The sequence below is a fragment of the Choloepus didactylus genome, chromosome 1 (assembly GCF_015220235.1).
Source record: "Choloepus didactylus isolate mChoDid1 chromosome 1, mChoDid1.pri, whole genome shotgun sequence".
In the NCBI taxonomy this organism is placed as follows: Eukaryota; Metazoa; Chordata; class Mammalia; order Pilosa; family Megalonychidae; genus Choloepus; species Choloepus didactylus.
The window spans coordinates 209,025,810-209,046,616 of record NC_051307.1 but is presented as its reverse complement, the minus strand read 5'-3'; the positions used below and the strand labels follow the sequence as shown (position 1 = coordinate 209,046,616).

Sequence of the window (20,807 nt, the reverse complement as noted above, 5' to 3'; positions counted from 1 at the left end):
TTAATATCAGTTTCCCATGCAAGCTGGTATGCCTCATGCTTACCCTACAGAGAGACGATAGTTTTTCTGCATTGCAAATCTAATTTCATGGCCCACTTCTTGGAAGAGGCCTTGGATTTTGGCTTCATATAGGGATGAAGCCTACACATTCAAAAACCCATGAAGAAACCTCTTGTTGATGCTAATGCTTATTGGGTGGGAGAAGTTTCAGAGATTCAAACCGTCCTCCTCTTGGACTGGCCCCCTCAGAACCAGAGCCAACTATATCCTGGGAAGCATTTAAACATAAATCTCGTGAGCCACCTGCCTCTTCTCTGATACTTCTTCAGTTACTAGTAGATTAGAAGGTACTGTGTTTAAAACTCTGTATATGAAACTCTGTAGGCACACGAAATAGAAAGATAGCACAGATGTCACTTTTTTCTTCATCTCCCAAAGAGTACTAAAAAGCCCCAAAGCTACTACAGTGCTAGCCAGAGGCATATGTTATTTCTCACCATCAGAGAAAAGATCGCAGTTTATTTGCTTGCTTGTTTTTAAGAGCAGAAGCTCTGGAGAGACCTTGTCACAGCTCCTTGTGAGGCCACAGGTCCAGAAGGAAATGGGGACAAACGTCTGAACTGTGGCTGTGGGAAGCATTTAATTGCCTCTACTAGCAGTTTCATGCTCACCCAACCATTGCAAGCTACAGGAGAGAAAGGGAGGCTGGAGGGTCACAGCAGTTGGGAAGCTGACTTTGCAGAGGAGCAGGTTATTGCCAAAGCTCTTTAATCTGGGTGTGATGCTAATTCCTTATGTGTAAGCACATGAGGGCATGATTTGATAAACCCTGCCAGGTAGGGTTTTCATCTATGGCAGAAAAGGCAGAGTTGCTTAATGTACCAGGATCCATCTGTTAGGAAAGGATTTTTCCTTAAAGAAGGTTTGAGCCTATTGAGGGTTTCATTAGTCTTACTCTATTTAGGGTAAAGATTTGTTTTGTTTTGTTTTTTTTCCCTTTTACTGATTCCTCTAAGTTTCAAACCTTGTTTGCAGTATTAGGGTTTCATTAAGAGATTTGTTGCAGTATCTTTTGAGTCAACAGGGGTTTTCAGACATAGAATTCATGCTCCAGCTTGTAGATGCAACTCATGTTGGCAAGGCTGCAGGATTTATTCCTTTTCAACTTGCTGCTTTAATCCAGTCACATTTGTCTAAGCGGCAGCACTTCAGCTCCCCCATTGAAAGAAGGTGGCCAACCTTGAAATGTTTGGAAGCAAGGAAATCCATTTTATATTGCTAAACACTGTTGCCTCTCTTTTTTTTTCTTGGACTGGTGTAATAAGGATCATGTTTGACTTACATGCTCCATGCACCCGCAACATCCCAAAAATAAGGGAACAGCAGAGAAAGAGAACTGGAAACAACTTTTAAATATGCACAGCACACGTTCACCAAATCTGTTAGGTATTCCAAAGAACCACCCTTACTCAGGGAACAATAGCATTCTAAAAATTCTGTTTTCTGCATCTACGAATTCATGATCTGAATGAAATCTGGCTTTAAACAGCCCAGAGATGTTAAAATATTTCAGGAAGATTTTATACATTGCCAGATCCTCTCCATATGTACCATTTACCTTTGACATTAGTGGGATATCAAATAATTTGTTGTAATGGCAACAAACTATCTAATGCTGCCAACAGGAATGGTGTTATATTTGTATAAATCTGTAACATCTACAAAGTGGTTTAATTTACACGCTCACAACAACTGTATGAAATATCAGGGCCAGGACATCATTCCCATTTTCTTTTTTTAAGCAGCTGAGGAAACAAAGGGTCAAAAGGCTAGACGTGGTTGCCCACCAACCAGGGAATGGCAGGTCCAGAATCATATTAAAAAACGCAATTTTCCAAAGCCAAGTGTTAATGACTGATGGATGAGGAAGTGAAAATAAGGCCTATCTCCACCCCCACCCCCCTTTTTATGGTCACCTGGCAATTGCTCAGCTTTTTGCAGATGTTGACTTTGGTCTCTGAAACACTACTGTTGGCCAAAGTAGAGCCTTTCAGCATCATCATCTTCAGCCAGTGTCTTGTATCCTTCAGCCAAGAGAACTGGTGCCATGCACCAAAGACTGGTTTGCCGGAATTACTTTTGCTTGAAGGAAATAGAAACACTGCTTTCTTCAAGTCACCCCACAATAATTGTTCAGAAACTTGAAAAGGCTCCTAGAGATTCTGCATTTGAAGTGAAGGAGAAAGGGCTGTCCTCAAATGTTTAGCCCGGAGGACTCAGACGGCTCCCTTCCTCAGGGCAACCGCTTGAGGTGAGGTTGCTGAGAAGAGCCAGCCAGGCTGTCCAGTCTCCGCCACGCCCTCTAGAAACACCCCAGAATGTCTTTCAAAGTGTGCTCATCACCTGTGCTTTCTCCTTCAGCCAGTAACATTCAGCTGTCCCTGACGGGGCCTAGAAGAATACACCAGGGGTGTGACTGGTGCAGTAAGAAGGGGAAGAAGTCATTCTGAGGAGAAACAAGTAAACACAATCTTGGCAATCTTAAAGGAACTGGAATCCAGGCCACATTCTCTCTGAGGAGTTGGGTCACTCAAGAGAGGAAGAACCAAGCTTCACATATTTATTCACTTAGAAATATTTGTTGAGTTCCCACACCTGAGAGGTTGTGAGGCAGAACGAAGACAGTGAAGGTGCTGCCTTTTCCTTCAGGGATAAAATTTATCAGGGTGATGTTGATATGCCCATATAAGGGACCACTGCCGTTTGCATCGAAGGCCTTTTTCTTCAAAAAGCCAGAGGGACACAGCCTAAGTTGTACCATCCAACTCCAGCCAGGGTCTTCAGCAGCTTTGAAAAAGCCCAAAGGACTTTAGAGCTGAGCTAAGTGGGACTAACAAATCCCTTTTGGGGTCAAAACAAGCTCTTCTTTCTATGACTACATAGCTCATAGGGAGGATGTGAAAGAGCGCACCTTTGTGGTCAGACAGACTGGAATTTGGCTGTGGCTCCACAGCTCCTGGCCAGGTGTCCTTTGGCAAAATACCTGACCTCCCTTCCTGAACCTTCCTGTCTACATCTGCACAAAGCATCTCCTGACACCTGTGTTATGGGTTGTGGTGAGACTCCGTGAAGAAACATGGAAAGCTGTCAGCACTCTCTAACCTAGAGGAGGTGCTAATATATGCTGGGTCTTTTCTGGCTCAGGTCAAAAATAAGCTAACATTTATATGCAAACAGAGCTGTGTGTGGGTATCTGAACCTGGACAGGATTTTCCTAGTTCTTTGGGGGAACTTGTCGGCAAAGTTAAAGCCTACCTGCAGGCTGCAACAAATATAAATCGTGTATGAGTTTACAGCTGTCCATGATCTCATCATCTGAATGGAGACATCCACCTTCGGGCTAAACATCCCAGGAGGCAGGAATGGTGAAAGGTACAAATGAGAAGTCTCTAGAGGGAAGGTTTGGACTTGTACCTAAGATGAGACCCATTAGTATTCGGACAAGGTTCTGTGCCCTTCTGCCCCTCTTTTCTAGACTCACGCTATTTCCCTTTTCACGCATGCCTGTCTTTCCCACTTGGCTGAGCCTGCAACTGGAAATGCCAGGAGAGGAGCTGGTTTGGTCATACCCAGGCCCAGGATGCATCATAAACCCCACATGGTGCTCCTGTTTTCATGACTTGTGCAGCCAAAATTTTCAGAGTCATGGGGCTTATTTGAAGTTTTCAGAAAGTTTCAGAGCAGCTATGGAGTGCAGTGGGGTGGGGACCAGTGTCAGTGACTATCCATAGCAGGCTGTTAGAACCGAGGTAATTGCCCCACATCTCTCCCCACCAGGAAGTCAGGTTGACCTTCCTGGCAGCAATGGCCAACTGAGTTCCCACAAATAAAGTGGGCTAATTGGAAGGTGACGCTTCCATAATTTCACTCCCTTTTCCACCTGGTACAGGTGTGATAATAAGGTCCCCAGTAGGAACCTGGTCTTCTAATTTCAAGGAAACAACCAGCTAGCTATCAACTCAAAGGGAATTGCAGGTGTCTTTTAAAAAATATATATCCAGTAATGGGCTGAGGCTTGCCTGCCCATTACTTCAAAATAGAGACCAATTAAAGGTTTACACCAGGGTGTTTATCATGTCAGATTACAGAGTTCCTTCCCAGAGCTTATTTGCTAGGGCCCATAAATGCCTCCCCCCACCTCCAACAGCAAGTCTCTTGTCTCTTCAACGATGACTCAGTCCCATTGCTCTTAGATCTTGTCATCAACATAGCCACTGTGAACAGCCCAACGGGTAAGGAATTTTGTTTTATCTCAGTATTTATAGAAACCCGTTAGGGCCCAGAGTCTGGGATTTCAGGATTTCCATCAAGGCCTCTTGTCTGTCACATCATCCCTGGAGCTGGAGCTACATCCTGAGGTTATTTGATAGTTAAGTCTCCACCCCTGCAAACTGTGCTGCATCGTGTGGTCACTGTGCAGTGGACTTCAGTCGCCCCTGGATGTTCCCATCCCTAGATGCTGTGGACCAAAGCATGCAGAGGACAACGGACTAGAGGCTTTCTTCCCATCCACATATTTTGGCAACTCTGGCATAGCAGCCCCTTCCTTACAAAGATTATACAAGAGATCAAACACCAGCCATTGTCCAGAAGAGCCACTGCAAAGTAGTTTTGGAAACAAACAAACAAACAAACAAACAAAAAGCAAGAAAGGGAAACAGGCTCTCCCATCTGCCTGATGGATATATTTTAAAACTCCAAGTATTTCTAAACAATTTGGCATGATACTAGACATTAGAGATCAAGTGGTGTTTATCTGTTTCTTATTTTTTGGTCCCCAAATTTACATTTCTGTGTAGTGTGGTTGCTGAAAAAATTAATATTTGCATACAGAGATGCAGGCAGTACACAAACAGCTGTGGATGTTTGAAAATACTTGGAGCTCCCTCTCTGATTAACTCCTGCATTTTTTCTTTCTATTCCCCAAACGGACACTCACTCTGACCCAGATTACTTGGTGATTGGAGTCAATTCATGTTTGGGCTTTGAAGATTAGAGACTGGAAATGGCCACCACTTCCCTTTCTATTTTCTTTTAAAGGATTTCGAAACTTAAAAATTCATAATATTCCAAGCTCACTAAAGGAATTTATCCACATTTCTGCTATGTTAAATGTTAGCAAAGTTTATATTGGACTGTCATATTTCTTTAGTTTATTCATCAGCATACAAGATGTCGATCTCAACATCTGGTTTATAATAACCCTCGACATCTGGGAGCTCCTTTTTATTTCTATGGTGGACGAGACACAGTAGTGATATTGGCAGTGTATATTTTCAAGCTACAACTCCTGTCTGTTTCAATCATAATTAATTACCACTTTTTAATAGATTTAATTTACGAAAAGTGATTTGCATTAGACCACTTTTCACTGTTGAGAAAACAATAGATTTTGGTGACAATGGCTTCCCTTTCTTTTTTTTCCTTTCTCCTTTCTTTCTTTTCTTTCATTTTCTTTCTTTCTTTCTTTCTTTCTTTCTTTCTTTTTTTCTCTTTCTTTCTTTTTTTTTTTTTTTTCTTTCTCTTTTTTTTTCTCTTTCTCTCTCTCTCTCTCTCTCTCTCTCTCTCTCTCTCTCTCTCTCTCTCTCTCTCTCTCTTTCTTTCTATAAAATTTAAAACCCTATGTGCATAGAGTTGAATATATACATGCTATTGGGTTTTTAATGCAAAATGAAAAAAAAAAACTGTTCTGCAAAGAAAGTTGTATTACAGCCATTTAGGAAGTGGTCATCAGGCACTTTGAGCTGCATTTTAGGGAAAACCTCCTATTATGTTTTGTGACTTTGGCAAATCATAGCATCTCTCTGTGCTGGAAGTCTCCCTACAACAGCAATTTTGGGGGTCAAGAATCCTACGATGAAAGCTAGGACCTCCATCCAGAGAAACATACTTACACACCTCCCCACAACATTCTGCATTGATTTCAAGGGGTTACTTAGACCCCCTGAAACTCATTCCCATGTTGTAGACTTTCCTTCTGTGTTTTCCTTCTTTTCTACTTTGTTATTCTCCGGGGACTGAGAGAAAGCTTAATGACTTTTCCAAAGTCGTGTAGGAAAAAGGAAAGTTTATTGCAGGAGCAATTACAAGACTGTTTAATGGCAAATAAATACATGTGAATTGTACATGAGGAGGCCCAACTAAAATTATCAATTGCATCTCTTTTTTTGCCAGAATATACCTACTTAAATTTTCAAATTCAAGTTTATACCAAGTTGTCCAATTCAGACTCTGTGCAAATCACTTGACTGACTCAAGTCAATTGGGGTTTCTTAATCCTTTGTGGGCCACAAATCCTTTCAACAGTCTAGTGAACCTTCTGAACCTCCTCTAAGAATAATGATTTAACGGTGTAAAATAAAATATAGAAATACAAAGAAAACCACTATATCGAAACAGTTCAAAGACCCAGATCTAGATCCTTGAATAGATGAAAATTACTTTGGCTTATGGCAGTATTAGATTAAACTGTTTGAAATTGCTATTTTTCTAGGTCAGAAATGGTCACATATTGACATTCTCATATGATTCAATTAATATTGTAATGGCTTAAGCAATAAGAATCCAACTAGTGAGAAAATGTTCCAAGTTTTTTTTTTTTTCCGACTGCTCCTGGTTTTCAAAACAAAGAAGCAAATCATGTCAAAAATCTGCTTCATTAAGGATTTATTAAAAGACACAGTTCCCAAACTATGTGTGAGTCCAGGATGTGGGCCACTGATTCTTCTATGCTTTGTTTCAATCATTGTAGTAGACAATGAGAATTCTTTTTCAAAACGGGGTCCTGGCAAGAGTGGATGTAATTCTGTCCTCAAAGAAAGAATCAATTTCCCGGCATATTGGCCGCCCCACTGAGTGAGCAAAGTAGCCAATGCTGCTTTGGAAACATTTTCAACAAGATTTCAGACCAAATAAGTTTCAGTTTTTCCACAGTTGAAATCATTTTTTAAGTTAAACAAACCTTCCTTTCTACAAGTATTCTACCGAATTGAAAGTTTAATCTCTTTCCAATGAAACTTACTCGTTTGCAAATATTATAATTGTTCCATGGTATGCATATCTTCTTTTATTCTGAGAGCAGAATTGAACCTGACGCATTGAGAATATCACAGCACATTTGGGCCTTTGTGAAATAATCTATATGAATTATTGCATGCTAAAAAAGTTGTTCCTCCCAACTAGATGTAGTTGTTTTTTGTTGTTTTTTTTTTAAATTCCTCCTCAGTCTTTGTTGATACTTTAGGCTTAGGAGAAATTAAAGGTATTTGATTACTATAATTACTTCTCTGCTTACTTAAAAGGGTTAACCTACTCCTTTAGGCATATGCCATGCAAATTGCATGCTTTTTAAAAAAATAATCATCTATTAATGTAGACTAATTTTAATCTTCTAATCCAATCTTGACACAGTCAGAACTGGGTGGGTGGAATGTTTTTGTGTGGGAGTTGTCATAGATACAACGCTTGGTTATGTATTTGACAAGGCAGTGATGTGGAAATTAAGCTACTATGGATTTTTTTTCCTTGCTCTTTAAGATTAAAAAACAAAGTCAAGATCAGTGTGCCTTTCCAGTGCATCACGGTGTAACTAACCTTCTCTTCTTTCATTCTGGTGCTCCCCTCCTCTCTGTACCTCCCCACCTCGGGCCGGCCGCAGGATGACGAGGAGGGCATATGGGCATAGCCGGGCCTGTAAACCAAAGTTCCAGTTTTGTTTTGAGGGGTGAGAAACCATCTTTTATATCATTTTTTTTAAAAATTGCATTCTAGTGTTGTGCTGTGTGCGTGCTCAATTGTGCTTGCCAATGTTTGTGATTGTGCCCTGTGTTTGCTACTGTGTCCTGTGAGAGCAGAATGTCCGTGTGTCCTGGCATCCCTAAGAGTCCCCTCCATCCCACCTCCCACCCCAACCACATCACTGCTCTGCCTTGTTGGGGTTGGATTCAGCATGATTCAAATGTTTCTGTGTTACTTTAAGATGTAACTGTGTCCTTAATAGGCTTTATACACTCTTTTTAAAGCATTTTGAAATTGTCACAATTCTACAGTTGTGGCTTGCAGACGACTGCTTGCTTTTAGCAGATAATGCCAGTGTGGTGTGAGTCTCAATTCCTTTTCTGGTTGTATCACGTTTGGCAAGGAATAAGGAGAATAAAACTATATTGTCTTCATGGAGCTGAAACTGTCATCTCTAAGAAGCCTGTTTAATGGATTGTGCTGTCTCTTCTCTGGCCATTCTGAAGACAAAACAAGGATCAAGGCATAGTAATGGTGAATGGGTAACTGTAACTCTTTAAATAAATTAGACTAGAGATATTAATATTAGCTGGTCTCGTCATTGGCGTTATACCTGTTGCTTTTTCCAATTTCTCTTCTATGGAGCTTTAAATTATAAATTACATGCATTGCATTTTTCAGAGGTTTTTGCTCTTTTAGAGGCTGAGTTTTAGCTATTAAGAACCTACCTTTTATTTCTGCAACATAAAGACTTGCATTATCATTGAGTAGTGACGGCTGTAATTGCCGCATGGTTATAAATGAACATTGGACTTTTGCTGCTGGGAATCACACCTCTCAAGGACACTGCAGGCTATTTAACACCTAGTCACAAACTCCCTGGAGTTGAATAGGCATGTGATAACATGGCATATGCCATTGAACTTGACAACACTGCCCATGATATTCTGTTTAGAACAAGGAATGTGGAAGATTGTGTGTCATGGTGATTTTTAGCAATCAAAAAATATTCAATATACAGTTCAATGTGCAGAACAATGTACAGTTCTGTAACAAATGTTAAATGTCACAGCGCTTGAGAATCACCAGTTCCATGATTAGAGATGCAATTCTTTGAGATAATTTAGCACGTGGGCCCTTCCCCAAGTCTTGCCTTCATGTTACAATGGCAGTGGTGTTTCAGGTGTATTAAACCAATAACTGGTGTGCCTTACCCATGCGACAGTCTCCTTAGTGTGTTTTACTGCTGGCCTGAGCTTCTCGCAGGTCCCACAGTGGGTCATTATTACTCTCTTTGGTCCTGCAGGGAATGCACAGGGGGTTGGTTTTCAGATACACTTTCCGTGTACTCAAGGTGCCTCCTGGATCCATTTGCTGCCAGCAGGACCTGCTTCGTGTTCACATCAGAGTGTCTATTCTGTTCTCCTTTGACTGGGCAAATGGAAGACAACGCTGGAGTTAACTCTTCCTGATTCCAAATTGTTCCACGGGGAAGCTTGTCAGTATGAGGAAGTGGGGAAACCAGAGAAATTCTGTTGTCTGAGAGACTGTCTCCTCATCTGGGAAAACTTTAAGAGAAAGATCTCATTTACTCACATAGGAAAACAAATCAAAATGTAAATTAACCTGAAATATATGAAACGACAAGAAAGTATTTTTTTTTAATGTGGACGATGCCCAAGACGTGCATGGAGTAGTTAGGCAAGGGAAGGTTCTAAGAGTTGAGGGTTGTCTGGAGAAGCGTATCTCCCACTTGGACCCGTTTGGTGAAGGGACTCCTTATTCCGCCATTGTCAGGGCTATGGCACTGGGCTGCTTTTGTGTTTCCTCCTATAAAATCTTTATATTGCTCTTTCTCAAGACTCAGGACTGTCACCATGCCACCCCATGAGAACATCCTTACATCCTTGCATCATCAGGATGGAATTGGCCGCAGGGACCATAGAAAATCTTGCTTTGCTCAAGGCAGATGGAGAACAGTTGTGCTACTTCCCTATCTTTTTATTCTTTCATGAATTTCCCCCAACACCAAGCACCCCAGAAAGCAAATGTCTTCTGATTAGTCACCATATAATCCTACTTTAATATGTTACAATAAATTTTATAGGCTTCTGGGGAAAACTACTTATCTTTCTTTATGATTCCTTTAAACAAGTTTGCTCAGATATCCTCAGACTTTTGAAACCATGTCTTTAAGGATTTAAATAATGAAATACTGGGAGGAATGGCCATTGCATGTTTTGAGTTGCATTGCAATCTGTGAGGCCTAAAGAACATTAAATTTACAACTAAAGATGGGTAATAGTGGCACATTAAAAAGTAACTGTTTTGAATGCTTTGATTTATGGCCACTTTAAAAGAAAAATTACAAGACGTTATTTTATTAGGCATCAGTAATATGCTCATAATAGCATCCGAGGGCCCTGACTTGAATCTGGAGTTTTGGTGCTGAAATGAATCATAATTTTGGAAAAGTTACTCTAAAAATTACAACAAATTGCAATTAGCATAACAACCCCAACAGCTCCTCCCTTTTTTGCCACTTCTAGATACTAAGTTCAGGCATGATTTATTTGCCTCATTGTGACTGTTCAAGGGTAATATTTTCTGAGAGCAAAATGGACTGGAGAATTTCGCTTTTCTAAAGATCTTTGACAACCCCTAGATCTGGGCTTTCCCACCTTGGACCTTCACCCAGGCCCAGTTTAGGGCGTGTGAACTCTGCAGTCCTCTGACCCTGTGCTCAGAAGGGCTCCACTCAGGGTTTAACATTCTGCTGTCATCTTCTTGACAGTCTTAATGCTTTTGAACAAGGGACCTTACTTTTCCAGTCGGTCCTGGTTAGCGCCACCATATATTCCTATATTCTGCTTCCAACTTCCCTCAGCCCCACCCCTGGTTTTCAGCTGCCTAGGATTTACCCGTGGACCTCCTTATGGTTCTGCATTTCTATCAGAAGCTCCATGGTTTCACATTTGCACAAGTTGTTCCCCTCGTGGGCATCCCTGCAATGAACATCCAAACCACTGCTCTCTTCCCCACTCCCCACCCTCCCCCCAACCCCACTTCTGATTGTGAAACCATGCTCCTTGATCTCTAATTATATTCTCTCTCTCACTTTGCAAAATACAGGAAAAGCAGCTATTTAATTTCTCCCTAACTACCCTTTGGGGAAATTTACTCAATGCCACTGGGCAGGCATTTTTTGTCAGCAAATAACTATTCAGTTCCATTGAATAGAGATGCTTTCCTTGGACCTCCAAGAGGGGCTTTGGTTTGGGAGCATTTAATGGGGCAGGGCAGGGGGAACCAATTGAGGCACCTTGTGAGATTTAGTGACACATCCACGCATTTGTCTTGACATTTGAATGTTTGAGCTATTATGTGCACTCTTGTAATTGAGCAGACTTAGAACACAAGATCATTTTTATTTCTTAAGCCTCTAGAAAGGAATAAGTCCTTTTTGATTGAAAACATATGCAAATTTTAAGGCCTGATTCATAAAAATACAGATGCTGGCATTAACATGTTCTGGCATGGAGCCATGATGCTCGTAGATAAATTCTGTTCAAAAGGAGAATTCAGCTGTATGCCACCAGCACACAGACAGCGTTCCAGTGAGTGCAAGTATGAACCACCGAGCACTTGACGTGAGGAGAGGGTTTTTACACATAGAATCATATTCCCAAGTTGCTGGTGGAACTCCGGGGCATGCCTCCCCTTAGGAAGAATGAGGAAGAAGCTGTTTTATTGGGCTCAGGAAGTTATACTTTCCTTGCCTTCTCTTGGCAGACAGGGTCTGGACACTAGGCCTGTGTTTGTCCTGGAGCAAGACTAATCCAGTTGCTGGGAAAGAAGTCGTGCAAGGTGCCCTGGACTGTGTCTCCTGGATCAAAATCCTGAATTCTTTGTGAAGTGCAGGTTTTCTTTTATCCCTCCTGAATAGGGATATTGGTTAGAGTTTTTAATTCACCTAGATCTCCTGCCACTGAGGATCTGTGACATCTCCTCCTCATGCAATTGGCTACCAAGAAAGAAAGATCTTTCTTTCTTTTCCTTTCTTTCCCTTTCTTTCCTTCTTTCCCTTTCTTTTCTTCTCTCTCTATTTCCTTCCTTCTCCTTCCTTCCTTCCTTTCTTCCTTCCTTCCTTTCCTTCCTCCTTTCCTTTCTTTCACACTCTTTCTTTTTTCTGTCTTTCCATCTTTCATTCTTCCTTTCCTTTCCTTTCCTTTCCTTTCCTTTCCTTTCCTTTCCTTTCCTTTCTCTTTCCCTCTTTCTTTTTCTTCTTTCCTTCTTCCTTTTCTGTCCTTTCCCTCTTTCTTTCATTTTTTTTCTTTCTTATTCATTCTCATGTCCATTTTTCATCAAATGTTAACTTCTTGGTTAGATGCTGGAACACCAATGATGAGTTAGTTAAGTGTGGGTGCTACCCTGCAGATCTTACAGTATAGTTGAGGCAAACAGACCATAAATAATTAAGCACATGAACAGATACTTTATATATTTTGATCAGGTTTTGATAGACACAAAAAAGATATTGAGATTAAAAAGAGGAACCTACTGAAGAAAAGATGTGCAGCAAGCACCTCTCTAAGGAAGTGAGTTTTAAGCCAGACCTGAAAGGAAGAGTCAGAAGGTTTCCATGCCTGGGTATATGTTTGGGAAGCGGTCCCAGGCAAGTATGTAGAGGGCTAGAGATGGAAAAGAGCTTGATGGACCAAAAGAACTTAAAGACCACAACTTTGGATGGAGCACAAAACAGTGAGATGAAGGTGGAGAGGTGAGAAGGGGCTTCATTGCATAGGGCCTTTTAGGCCAAGGTAGAGAGTTTGGGTTTTAGCCTTGGAGAAATGAGCAGACTTTGGAGGATCTTAATCAGGGATGTTACATGATTTGATTTACATTGTAGAAGAACGCTGGTTGCTGTGTAGAGGATGATGATCAGGAGTAGAGATTGTTTCCTCGTGAGAGGATTGATGGTGGCCCGTCCCGGGGTTGTGATGGTCGAGATGTAGACAAGTGGATAAGTTGGAGAAATGCCAATGGGGGTTGGATGGGGAGGTCAGAGAAAGGTAGAAATCAAGAATGCCTCCAGATTTCTGTGTTGATCTACTGGGTGTCAAAGCTGGGAACAGGCCATGCTTGGAAGGCAGGGAGGTGGGTAGAAGTCCAGACTTCTGTTTTCCCAGATGTCCAGTCAGTTCTGGCCAAGGGAAAGGCATGCTTGCCATTTTAACCTGCTCTCTTTTCTATTTGCCTGTGTATCATCAGGGGGATCGTTGGCCTCTTAGCAGTGATGTGCAGGCTATTAAGTTTAAAGCATGGCTCAAATCCAACTTCAAGAGTGTGCAGCTCCTCTGACTCTCAAAAAAGGGGGAGAACTTGAATACGAAGACTGCAGAGAAAAATCAGCATAGAAAAGGGAGAGACATGGGGAAAGAGGGTGGTCTGCAGAAAAACAGCTCTTATAGAGGTTAAAAGTACCTAGAGAGAGGAGGCAGATGTCACTGGCTCTCAAATCCCTCCCTGAGGTCCCCAAGCATCAGGAATTCTGTCCTTTAAGGAAGATGCCTTGTGACATTTTGGCTGCGCGTGGTGATTGGCTTGCCATCTTGAAATTCTGGGTATATTTTCTGCAGAAGCATATTTTCTGCTTTCGGGGTTAAGAAGAGAAGTAACAAGAAGTAGCCACAAGACATTTTGGAACCACCATGACAATGTGTCTGCTATTTTGAACTGAAGAATTGATTCCTGGGCAGAGAGAGGATGTTTTTGCTTCATCTCTTTCCCTGCTGCCTTCTTTTACTGCTCTTCTTCTCATCTGGAAGATATCTGTATGTTTTTATCTTCTATGCAGGCTTGTAAAGCTACTGTTTAGAGTTACAACTTGAGTATCCTATCTGCAGTCCTTGCAATGAGTAAGTTATTGAAAAAATATTTCTTAATCTCCATACCAGAGTCAAGACAGTGAACAAAGTACAATTCCTACCCTGGAAGAAATTTAGAATAGTGCACAGATTCTTAAGTTGCTGTCCATAGACCCCAGAGGGTCTGCAAATCCCCTGACGTGGTTAAGATACTTTTATGTGGGCATGTGCACATCACCACCACCACCACCACCACCACCTCCCCGCAAGGAGAGCATCTGTGACCCTCAACAGATAGTCAAACAGGAGTAGCTCAAAAAAGGCAAAACCCCATTCCTCTATGGGAGATTAGGTAACAAGGTAATGGGATGGCTGATAGGGGGATTGTTAGATTCACACAGGCCTAGGTTTGCATCTTGGCTCCAGCACTACCTGGCTGGGTAGCCTTGGATAAGTATTTCCTCACCCAAAATAACACTGTTAGGGGAGGCTTGCCGGAGGGAACCGCCTTTTCCCCAACCCCTTATCTTGCCCAAACACTCCCCGTTACCAGTGCAACTCCCATTACCACCAGTGCGCATACATTGTTGCCAGACACCGTTACCGAAACAACTCTCGCCCCTTTTCAATCAACCTCCGCGCCCTCTCAAAACCAATCCAAGCCTTTAACCTCTACAGCTACCCCGCCCTCTAAACGCCCGATATAAACTTGTACTCTCCCCTAATAAACTCTCTCTCTCTTGGCTTCTTCACCCTAAAAGAACCGTGTCCCGCCTGTTCCTTTCTCGCTGCCCTCCATACTTTACACGCCACCCCGCCAGAAACCTGGCCAAGTCCCCCGCCTCACCCTCACCTCCGGGAAAGAGCCCCCGCCGCCGGTACCCTCCGAACAATCCTGAAAGCCTAAAATTTAGCAACCGGCCGCCACCCCCCCCCCAGACGAATCAACTGCAAGTCTCTTTATTTCTCTGCACTTCTGCTTCCTCATTTGGAGAAGGGAGTTGTCTTAGTTTTCCAAGCAGCTGTCACAAATACCACACAATGGGTTGGCTTAAACACTGGAATTTATTGTCTTGTGGTTCCAGAGGCTAGAAGGCTGCTGCTTCCTGGGATCAGCAGTGTTCTGGTGATGACTTGCCACAGTCCTTGGGGTTCTTGATTTGCATCTCTGCCTCACATCGCATAGTAATGTCCTCTCCTTTGTTCTGCTCTTCCAGTTCCCAATGGATTCCAGCTTCTAGTTCCTCCCTATGGCTTTCTCTTCATAAGGCCTCCAGGAATCCAGATGCAGGCCCACCCTCATTCACGTGGGCCACACCGTAAACAAAAATGATATCTTCAAGAGGTCTGATTTACAATGGGTTCACAACCATGGGAATCTGGAGTAAGGTTAAGAGCACGTCTACCTTGGGTTGCGTAATTCAGCCTAGCACAGGAGTGCATGCCTCACCGGGCTGTGGTGAGGATGAAATGGTATAAGGTGAGTGAAGTGCTTAGTCATGCCTGGCACGTGGTGTTTAATACACTTCAGAATATCACTATCATTGTTACTACTGGGCTCAAGACAGCAGACTGTCATCAGTCAACTAAGGAAAATAACTAATACTGTACGGATGGTGAATTTGGGGGGTAAAAGACAGAAAAAAAGGAAAACCAAATGAGAACTGCATTCCTGGGACCATAGCTAAACACCCAAACCAGCTACACTTTTCTACTAGGTCTTAAAAAGTAAAGCATGTTTACTTAAAAATAGCTACCTTTGATTTTAATGGTAACTGAATATAGCAAAGAAAGATGGATTGCTGGAGTGTATGGATCAGTCCCTATTTCTAGTAGAGGGTTTATTTCAGCTAACAGAAAAATCAAGAGAGTGAAGTGAAAAACCAACGAATATTTAATGAGCAGTTGTGAGCTAATGAATTAGAAGAGGGAAGAGAGTAATGACTTCTCAGTCCACTTCTTTCTACTCTCAAGTCTGGTGGACTTAAGAGCTGGGGTAGTCTTTTAGCAGAACAGAGTGCAGTAAATAAGTTCTTGTGGGCTTTTCTCGAGCTCCTAAGTGCTACCTGGCAAAGCAATACATATTGGCTTAGATACAACCATACTCTCATGACCTGAAATCTTGTTGAAAAATCATAAACAAACAGTGGTGATAAATGACCATGGGCCCAAAGCAGGAGTTGTCTAGCAGACTGTTGGTGCATTATATTGCATCCTTCCTGCACCAGCGCTGGCTCGGAGAGAGCACACTGACCACTCCCCTCCTTTTGTCATTTACTCTGGAGTGTGCTGCTGGTCTGGTCTTGTTTAGCCTCTTTATTAATGATCTGTAAAGGGGAGAAAAGAGCATGCAAAGGAGAGTCACAGATGACACTAATTTGGGAGATGGTGGAAACATTAGAGCAGTCAGAGAAATCATACAAATGGCCCGAAGAAGGTTAGCAACATGGATGGACAATAACAAAGCTCAGAGAGGTACAGACACTCACATCTGGTGAAAATTAATCTGAGACACAGATACCAATGGGTGAAAGGGGTATGGAAAACCTAATGCTAAAAGAAAACATCAAACCTGAGTGGACACTGGGATATCCAGTCCAAAAGTCTTCCATGGGTAAAAGCAGGGAGAGAGGCATAAATGGGAGTTAGCAGAGTCTGGATGTGAGCAGGTGCCAGAGAGACATGCATCACCATTTGTGTCCCATAAAATCACATCTTTAATTTGGGACATCACAATATTATGCACACTCTTTCCCATGGAAGATGGGAAGGGTTTTTAAAAAATAACTGCTAAGTAAAGACTGGGCATCATTTAATGCTGGCTGTAGATCCAAAACTCTCACCAAGGGTCAGCATTCAAACTTACAGCCAGAATATGGCATTTTCAGGGCAAGCATAAGGGATATTCCCTTAGGATATGTGAAGGTGGACTTGGGAAAGCTTATGGGTCTCATTCCTAGATTGCAGACAGAGACTCTTCTCAGAGGCCTGTTATGGGAGCCATCCAATTGGTGAGACAAAGTAATAGGTCAGGCCAGGATATTCTTGGTGGTTTAGAGAGAACACTAGCCCCATTCTTTTCAACTATCTGCACAACCCGGTCAAAATAGAAAAACCAGGCCGCAACATCCAGAACAATAGCATGTATTTATGGCCACCCCTGGGTGTATCAGTCACAGTGGCTCTGTTCCTTTCTGCCATTGAGGCATTGACTGACTGCAAATTGTTGGCCATGCTCAGCTGCACCTTGACTCTATCCTCAGGACTCCCCCATTTGTGCCTTCCCCAGAGTAATGTGGCCCCTGACTCAGCTGGTAGCTGCCAGATGGTGGCCTGGAGCAGGTACTTGGGTTCCCATTTTGGGGGTGACCCCAAGGCACTCTCCCCGTGAATGCATCCGTCAGAGACTTTGGGGTGGACGTGCATGCAGAGATCAACAGTGTGTGCACTTCCATGTGCCAGGCCCTGCTATAAGCAGCTCATGTGTTAAATCTTTCCACCCCGGTTGGGGCTGGATCTGGGTGTCAAGTCCCCATTACTCCAAAGCAGTTCCTGTACTCCTAAACACCAGGCCACTTTCCAGTTCTGAGGGCTGTTGCCATGTTGGAAAAGTAATCACTGAATCCTGCCACTGTCTTCAGCCTCTGAGTTTTGCTGCAGCCTGAGGGCCAGCCGGGTTCATTGTGACCCCACTGTGTACTCTCCCGCCCTGGGCCCCTTAATCGGGCAGGCTCCTCCCGTTGGGTCTGTCACCTGTGGCAGAGCATGGACATCTCAGGCAGGGTTCAACCCATCCCTGAGCACTTTCTTGGTGCCCCAGTCATCACAAATGTGCAGAGAGGTGGAAACGGAGTTACTGGGAAGATGTGGAAGAAAGGCTGTTACAATAGCTTAGAGAGAAGATCATTTCGAGATAAAGCTGTTAGACCCAGGAGGAAAAGGCAAATGCTCATATGTGGCTGGGGACCCCTTCCTGTACCTTGTACCTTTGCCCATCAGAGAAAAACATGGGATGAAACTTTGAAATAAAAATCACAAAGATCTCTTTCACCGGGAAACTTGATCTTCTACTGCCACCACTTCATTTCCCCCCTTTATTACATTTTATGGTCATTGTAGACAATGTAGAAAGTTTAATGAGGAATCAGGAGGAAAAAATGTTCTTAAAATCCTCTCTCAGAGAGAGTGCCATTTTAACCTTTCAGCGTATATCCTGCTAGATTTTTCCTATACAGATATGGTCGTGTAAATATACGTTTGATAGGGACGGAATCCAAGCGTTCATTCTCTGGTACAGAGTAGTTGGTAAGCACCCAGGCTCCCAAGCCACTCAGAGCAAGTTCAAACACTGCATCCACCAATTTTAAGTGATGGCTTAAGCCTTCAAAGATAGCTAAAGCTAATATTATTGTTGTTATTTACTCAATGTGACATGATGGTCTTTCCGTGCTGATACATTGACCTCTCTTTATAATTGTGATTTCTGCATTAGGCAGTGGGAAGAGCCCCGGCCGGCTGGGGTGGGCACATTAGAGCCCCTGGGGGCAGGGGTGAGGGGTGCGATGCTGTGGGGTGGGCTTGTCCTTGGCAGTGGCTGAGGCTTCACCTTACCTGTCAGCTGAGGGGGAGCCAGCGCCTGCAGCTGCCTGCAGTCAGCATGTGGTGGAATTAGCAGCTCTGCTGATCCCCAGCATCCATTCTTCTTTCAACACACCTTGATCTCTGATGTAACTGCATTATGTGAGAGGAGTATCTGTGCAAATCCCTCTACAAAAAACAAAACAAAACAAAACAAAAAACCTTATGATTAAAAAGGGAGTCTCCCCATTGCTACATGGAATTGGGTCTTGAGTAGGTTCTGCCTGTGGGACTTTTTGATGCTGTTGGTGTTGGTTGGTTTTATGGTTTTATTTGTAGTTTTGAACTTGTATCCCCTGGCGCTGCAGCACTAGCTGGGGAACATGATGAAAAGCATATTAGAGAAAATCCTTTTTGTCCCTCTTTGTCTGAAGGCAGGTGACACGCTTGGAAATGAGAGAACAGCCTGTTTTCTTCTGAGAGAGGAACGAGTAACAGCATTTCCCCCAGCTGACCTGAAACACTATTCAGGCTCACAGGTCATGCAGGACAATTGGCCATAGAAAAGAATTGTCCTTCCCTCTCAGGAATGTGGAAACCAGAGAGAAAGAATGAGGAAGCATTCCAGGGCCAAAGAACAATCTGTTTCCCTCCTTATGCAACAGGCTTGGGGCTCGGTGAAATCTGATCTGTCAGAGAAGGCGGCGACTGTGTGTGTGAGGATGCAAGCCGAGACGCGCCAGATGAATTTTCTCTGTGTTATTATTTTTACAAAATTATAAATGCAATCACAAGTTTGCGGAGGTGAGACTCTTAAAACGGTCGCCACACTCTGTGGGTGAGTGTGAGCACCTGATTCGAGGCTCGGGATTCCCACCTGCTGGAGCTGTGCGGGAGCGGTGTGCAGCTACAACGTCTTCCCATGGAGTGTCTGTGATTTGGGCAGAGACCCCAGGAACAGGGAGGGATGAGCTCTCTCAATCTCCCCTTCCACAGGTCACCACCCTCCCAACCAATCCTGAGCTCAGGGCAGCCTCCCTACAGCTCACTGACTTGCCCACTCACCATCGGGAAACGTCTTTAGCATGCTGAGAGCTGACATTTGCTACGACTCCAGCTTCTGTCTCACTCACATAGCTCTCTTTCCATTTTAAAGAAAACATCCTACATCCCTGATATCATCTGATCCCCCAACAGCTCGATGAGGGTGGCAGGCAGATGGTACCACACCTATTTTATTGAGTAAGAAAGTAAGGTTCAAAAAGTTGAGATTTTTCCAGGGCTATAGAGATAGGATATGGGAGAATTCAGAGATGAGTTTGAACATCTGACTCTTGGCCAATTGCTTCTTCCACTGCAGAAGCCGTTCCCTTAGTGTGTGCTTCAGTGTACCCTTGGTGCTCTGGTATTGGGTGTTAAAAGGCATTATTTTAAAAAAAATAATAATAAAAGCATTCTATACTCCAATAAATCTGAGCAAAACTAAACAGAATTAAATCAGATTTTTTGTTGCAGGCCTTCTCAGAGCCTTTGATAGGCCAGTGTCCTCAGGCCAGCAGTCACACTCTGAGAGAAAGAGATGATTTGCCTGGTTTTCCAGGCTTATTGCTTATGGAACCTTTTCTTACCAGACCCTCACAAAGCATTAGACACCACAAGATATTTGGAAGGCCTTGCTGCAGCCCACTTTTTCTTTAGTCTTTGGGATGAGCCATTTAATGGAGCAGGTGGGGCCACAACCATTGTTTGAGGTCATGAACTAGAAGCACTGCAGAACCCCATGCCAAGGAAGATGAATGGTTTTGTAAAGGAGAAAGCATGGAGCCTTGCACCACCATTAGCTTTTTCTTTTCCTTACTAAGTTGGGCAGCTGTGTTGCCCAGGACTTACCAGGAACTTGATGGGCAGATACATTCACTGTCCAAAAGGACTAAGACATGCAAGGAGGAATTTGACATGTCTTCCCTGTGATGGAAATGGTGCAGGGTTGATGATGTTGGTGAAGTTGAGGATTAGTATTTTCTTTTCCTGCATTCTTTACCATTTGCCGGGCACAGTCTTAAGTTAGGGCTCAGCAGACTTTATCTGTAAAGGGCCAGATAGTAAATACTTTAGTTTTCGTGGGCAGAGGGGCCCACAAAAGGATATTAAGTAGGTATTTATGTAACAAGAGAGAAATACATTTTCACAAATTTTTTTATGAAATTCAAAATAATAGTAAGTGCAATTTTTTGTAATACGAGTGTACTAATGAGAAGAATGGGAGTCTGTGTTGGGGGGCCAGGGGACATAACATTTCACTTGATTGGGGTTCATAGTTAGTATTCCCTATCATCGTTTTGCAAATGTTCATCTGTTAATGCTGGTAATGATATTTTATGTGTTTCCTCTGTGCAAATGCCTATTCCCACAGATAGGTTATACACAAGGCATTCAAAAACTGTCAAGGTATAACCATCACTGTAATTTGTAGTGCACCTGCAGTGCAAAGTAACTAGAGCACCACATATGGTCTCTGTCACAGCTGCGCAGCTCTGCCCTGATGCCCAGAAATGAATGGGCTTG

The 20,807-nt window shown here is 43.0% G+C and overlaps 1 protein-coding gene across 8 annotated transcripts in view; it reads left to right on the top strand.

The window, feature by feature from the left end:
- The window catches only part of ERC2 (ELKS/RAB6-interacting/CAST family member 2), a 1,046,379-nt gene that overhangs the window by 855,328 nt on the left and 170,244 nt on the right, over positions 1 to 20,807 (top strand). Inside the window, exon 18 of one of the 8 annotated variants that reach the window (XM_037798554.1) lies at positions 7,718 to 7,783. The exons of the other annotated variants lie outside the window; for them this stretch is intronic. Coding sequence (XP_037654482.1) covers positions 7,718 to 7,744 — 27 coding nt within the window. The 3' untranslated portion in view covers positions 7,745 to 7,783. The remainder of the gene's footprint in view (positions 1 to 7,717; positions 7,784 to 20,807) is intronic. 8 annotated transcript variants of the gene reach the window in all.